This window comes from Pagrus major, chromosome 22, assembly GCF_040436345.1.
Source record: "Pagrus major chromosome 22, Pma_NU_1.0".
NCBI lineage: Eukaryota > Metazoa > Chordata > Actinopteri > Spariformes > Sparidae > Pagrus > Pagrus major.
This window is the reverse complement of record NC_133236.1, coordinates 3,381,426-3,387,476: the sequence shown is the minus strand read 5'-3', so window position 1 is coordinate 3,387,476 and position 6,051 is coordinate 3,381,426. Positions and strand designations below refer to the sequence as shown.

Genomic DNA, 6,051 nt, shown 5'->3' with positions numbered 1-6,051 from the left:
TTTATAGTTATTGTAAGAATACAGCTCATGAAAGACTGGAGGAATGATCTGATTCGCAGAACTGTATACAAGAAGGAAATGTGTAGTGACTGACTGTAAACAAAAAGGAGATAAATTAGTTTTATGTACACAGTAGACGCTATTTAATGTGCATATATACGGATGAAGAATAACAACACATTAATTCTGATGAGTACTTGCCTAAACTGAGTTACTATAATATATGTGTGGATTGAGGAGTGAAGTACCAGCCATCACCATTCTTGGCAGCACTGACTCCACCTAACTCATAAAAGTGCGAAGAGGTGGAGTGTGGGTGGAGCTGGAGCAGGCCTAGTTCTACAAACTATCTGTGTTCACAGATAAAGAAAAAATAATTTCGCCTCACATTAGTTTCAGTTTTGTTCTCTGAACAAGTTGCCACTCACCAGAGACTCAGCCTGCAGTGTCACACCACACCAGTGGGCATTACCTGGGAATAAACTAAAATTGATCAAATACTCTTTAGGGGACTGTTAAAGGAAAGAATATCAAACATTTATTTGTCATGCTGTGATTGGTCACGTTTGATTAATTGATGGAAGACTACTTTCAATAATAATCATATCATGTTGGACATTATAGATTTTATTATATTGTATTTCTGAGTGAGGGTGATTGTTGTGCAGCTGAAAGGACTTTAAGGTTGTAAAACTGGACTAAACATTGGGTAAAAGTGAGTTTATGAATACAGGCAGCATAAACATAGTCTGAATGTGTTTTGACTGCATTTCAGTGTCTGTTTAAATTTGTTGAAATATAGTCATTAAATCACGTTAGGCAAGATTTTAAAATGTAAAATGCACATCTTAAAATGTACAGTCAGTTTGAAGACACACGGGTGAACTGCAAATCATCAGAATCACTATTACAGTTTTTCTCCATGGATACTCACAAAAACTGGAGATATGCACACAATTCTGAAAATTCAAAGCCCATGCATCAAAAATCAGACCCGACATCCAACTCTGGGCACAATTCCACTGTTTGCACTCATAGAAATTCTAAATCAATATTTGCAAAACTCTTCAAAATGCCACCACCTCATTACCATTTTGATTCACTCTCTTCTCACTTGTTAAAACTCAATCAAATTTCAGAGTATAAAAGGCCTCAGGTGACCTCTACTGTGTTGGGGAAATAACAGAGCTTCATGAGAACAGAGAGGAAGCGTGAAAGCAAGAGGAAGAGGAAGAGGAAGACGAGACATTTTTCTGATGAAATCGAGGCCCAACTTTGGTTGAACTCTACCAATGTTGCCGTATCAACTATAAGTTTACAGTCTCAGAAGCTGGGTTGTGAGTTTAGAACAATTTGAGCTCACTGAATAGACAAATGTGAATTTTATCCTATTCTGATGATCAAAATATGACCCAGTTTCACCAAAATCAGTGAATAAAGTTGTAATTCAAGGCCCAAGAGTTTTTGATGGGTTTTACACACAATCCCAAATGTTTCACATGGACGTTTGTATTGGCTCTCCATGCAATCCTATAGGATCCATAGGTTTCACAGGTGATTTCATAGGTTTCACATGTGATCTCATAGGTTTTACATGTGATCTTATAGGTTTCACAGGTGATCTCAAGGGTTTCACAGGTGAACCTACTGTGACATCACAACTGGATGTGTTGAGGTCACTGTGGAATACAGCAGTGGAATACAGCACTTTATCATGGACTCAAATCAACACTTTGTTATGTACTGTTTTGTACTAAAATCAGCACTTGATAATATACTCTGTTAAGGTGGAGACTGCTGTGAATTGCTGCCATTCTTTGGTGAATGGTGCTGAACTGTTGTATGTTTTCTTGTCTAAATGTGTTTTAGCTTGTTTTGAACTTTTTACATAGATATTTATTACAGTTGAAAGCACTGATACATATTGGAGCGGAAACGGTATTTAGTTTCATTTTGTGTATGTAAATACTCAGGGAATTGACAATAAAGTGAATCTGAAATCTGAATCACAGTTGTACTGTTTGATCCACTGTGACATCACAGTTGGTTATGTTTGTTCCACTGTGACATCACTGTTGGTTATGTTTGTTCCACTGTGACATCATCATTGTATTCTATAGGTGTAGATGTGAGAACAGAATTTTGATGTGGTCAGTCCTCTGTGACATGACCTCTGGATGTGTTTTAACCACTGTGACATTACAGTTTGATGTTGTCACTCCCAGTTTGACTTCAGATGTGAATATGATTTTTCACTGTGTTTTGATCATGTAGTTTGTGCCACGGCACAGGGTATTCAGCCATCTCATGTAAGATTCCAAACCATTGGGAGCCAGAAATGAACAGTTAAATAAATAATAATAAATTCAGTTTAAAGACATAAAAAAATACAATTGATTTAGAATATATAATAAATTGTCTTCATTATTATGCAAAAACCCCAGTCACTAAGCACAACTTCAATATTACATTACTTTTGTTCATTGTGCTGAGAGGAGATATGAGTTTCCATTGTTACCACCCACACATGGCTTACCCTGTAAACAAGCACAAGCTGTAGTGAATTTGCAAATATGTATTGCTTATTATTTGTTTGGATTTTTGATAGCATGAGATTGTATGCATTCTTCTCTTTCATTCTCTGCCTCTTTCTCTCGTCTGAGTGAACTGGACAGTAATTTTAAAGCCTGGTTGCTTTGTACGTGTAGCTTCTATCTGTAACACTGTGAACACTTGAGTTGTTTAATTATTGTGTCATATTGACATAAGTTTGCTCACCATAAGGTTTGATCTGGCCTGCAGATGATTCTGGTGGAAAAAAGTAATTAAAGAGTTATAATATAAAAGAAGTTTTATTTTTGTGAGGTTAAATGGTCACTAAATATATAGGATCTCTAATTATTAGTTATTTTTCCATAATCTGAGCACAGTTATAGCTATAATATCTCTGTGCAGCACATCATTTGTATTCTCTGTGTTGGAACTAACTACTAAACTGCATCATCCCTTTTAAATAAAATTTGAATAAATAAATAAGTAAAATGAAATAAAAAAGTAACTCCCCATGTTTCAATCAAAATGGAACTTTATGTAAAAGCCAGTTTGCCACAATAGCATCTCAGTTTACTGAGCAGGTGGGATTTGAACCATGGTCTCCCAGTCCCCAAACAATGATCCCACCTTCTGCTGGATCAGCTGCTCCTTCGTCACTACTCAGCCTGGATGTATGGTGTAGGCCAGTTAGACACTGTTGTCTGTGTTTTCTGTATTTGCAGCATGTTTCTGCATGTGGTTCTCACTTTGCAATTTTTTTCCCCCAAATGCTGTACATGTGTTGTAGCATTAGTGAAGAGGTTTTCCCAATTTTAATGTGTTTCCTTAAAGGTCCAATTAGTAAGAAAGCTGTTTTGTGAGTATCATTCTCAACTCATCAAATACTGACACTGACAAAAATCTAGCTCCCAAACTAGATTCTTGAGTTGCAGTGAATTAATGAACAAATTAGCAGTAGTTTAGTCTTTAAGAATTATTTCATTGAGAAAGACAGACAACACATTGTTCTTTGAGATGTAACTTTTTTACTTGAAAAGCACAACATCACACTCCAAACTGCCAGCAGACAGACCACAAGTGAACTAAAGGTGTACACATTCCCCTCAGTGTGTGCGACCGCAGACCTATGCATGTTATTTTCTCTTGAGTAGCTTTTTAAAAGCAAGCTTGAAATCATCATTGAAGCTGGTGTATAGCATGGGGTTGATGAGAGAGTTGATATAACCCAGCCAAGTCAAGAAGTCAGAGAGAAGCTGTGAGGGCCATAACACTTGCAGCCCCACCAGGAGTTCTTTTAAAAAGAAAGGCAGCCAGCAGACAATGAAGGCCCCAAGGATGAGGCCAAGGATTCGCGCTGCCTTCCTTTCCCGTGAGGTACATATCTGGTCCTGCTCATCCTGCCTTTCCATGTCTGCATCAAAGGATGGGATGCGGATGTTGGTGCTGAGTTTGTCAGTAGCCAGTGTGGGATCTGAGTTGGACAAGTCCGACACGCAGAATGTGTGGGAGACACGACAGTGGTCCACAGAGTTTTGACGGCCCATGCTGCGGCTGCTGAGGTGCCGAGAAGAGCCACGCTTCTGGTAGAGACTTTTAGCAGCGTTGTAAATCCTGTAGTATAAGATGAGAATGATGATCATAGGAATATAAAATGCTCCCAGAGTAGAGTATATAGTGTATCCCAGGTGGTCATGCTCTATGATGCACTGCTGGAGGCTGCCGCTGCTGGACCTCTGTCTCCAGAACAAGGGTGGCATGGATATGAAAACTGAGATGACCCAGACTATTCCCACCATGATGGCGGCGCGACGGGCTGACCTCTTACGAGCATACTCGATTGCTTTGGTGATGGCCCAGTACCGATCCAGGGCGATGACGCACAGGTGCAGGATGGAGCAGGTGCAGCAGGTCATGTCCATGCTCAACCACATCTCACATACCACCTGACCCAGGGACCATGTCTCCATGGTGATGTAGACAATGCTGATGGGCATCACAAGGAGCGCTACAAGGAAATCGGTCACGGCCAGAGAGCAAATGAGGTAGTTAGCGGGCAAGTGGAGCTTCTTGGTGGTGCAGATTGCCATGATGACTGCACCATTGATGAGTGCAGTGAGTAGGGTGAGGAAGCCAAGGACAAAAACCACCACCGCCATCCCGTCTTTGAACTGGACCCCCTGCAGGCTGCCAGCAGGTGGGCCGGAGCAATTTGTGATGTTGGGTTCGGAAGTGCTCCCCCCTGGGTAGTTTTCCATGTCCATTGCTGGAGTCACACCCAGGGAGACTCTCTCAGGAGTCAAAGGGTCAGTCTGAAACAACAACACAAAAAATACAACTTTTACAGAGGAGTAACAGAAAACATCCTGACTGGAAACATCACAAACTGACATGGTTCACGGCCCAGGACAGGAAGGCTCTTCAGCGAGTGATTAAAACCACCAGAACATCACTGGAGCCATCTACAGAGCATCAGTGATAACAGTGAAGTGAGACGTCTGCACAGAGCCCAAAGGATACAGATACAGAAGTATCTGCTGCTGTACCACCAGACTACAGAGAGGATTCACTCCCCAGACTGTGAGACTCCTGAACTCATCATCAAAACACCACCATGAAAATATTTTTTTGTGTAGCATAAAGGAAATACAGCTCAGATTTGGTTGGACAATCCTATGTTGTATAACGATGATGAAATAACTCTTGAACCTAGAAATAGTACACGTTCAGTGCTCTGCTTCAGGTCCAGGGTGCTTCCCACATTCCACACAATGCATGCTTGGATATTCTATAACTCCTATGTCCCTGAACAAGAACCTGTTGGTGAAGAGACTTGCATCCTCTAGGGGGTGCTAGAAAGACATTACTGTTGTTTTAACTTCCATCAGTCATCATGAAGCAGTCCTTACAGTCATTGCAGTGTTCATTTGGGACACTTTTTTTTTTTAAACTTTATTTTGCAGTTTTTCATTAACAAGCATACAACATACAAACATAGACGCAAAAAGAAATGTATCCTCCCACCCCCCCCACCCTCAAGGCTCTTGAACAAGAATAAAATTAAATAAACAGAAAAATACAAGGACAAATACAAAAGTAGACAGGAACTTCTCATCATATAATGGGTGAATTGATGTTTTGAGCATGTTATAAGTAGTTGTAACTATCCAATACAACTAGTGTTAAGATGTATGTTCCCAAATTCTATAAAGGAACTCCAGGTCAGTGTGAAGTTTTTGCGGGCTTTACATATCTTGTATCTCAGTTTCTCAAAAGGTAGAAAAGATAGTACATCCCTCAACCACTGCAGAAATGACGGGGTTGAATTTGATTTCCAATTAAAAATAATGAGTCTGCATGCAAACAGGGAAGCAAATGCTAAAGCATTTGCTTGTAAATTTGAGACTTTGCAGCCTGGGGGTGGTACGCCAAAGATGGTTGTGTGATAGTCAGGTGCTATAGTCTGACCACAGATTTTGGAAAATACATCAAATATCTGTC

The 6,051-nt window shown here is 40.1% G+C and overlaps 1 protein-coding gene across 1 annotated transcript; it reads right to left on the bottom strand.

Moving 5' to 3' along the window:
- Positions 1-3,686: 3,686 nt before the first annotated feature.
- On the bottom strand, positions 3,687-4,814 carry LOC141018264 (5-hydroxytryptamine receptor 1E). The gene has a single exon (XM_073493190.1). The coding sequence runs from the start codon at positions 4,812-4,814 to the stop codon at positions 3,687-3,689; it is 1,128 nt and encodes a 375-aa protein (XP_073349291.1).
- Between the last annotated feature and the right edge of the window lie 1,237 nt (positions 4,815-6,051).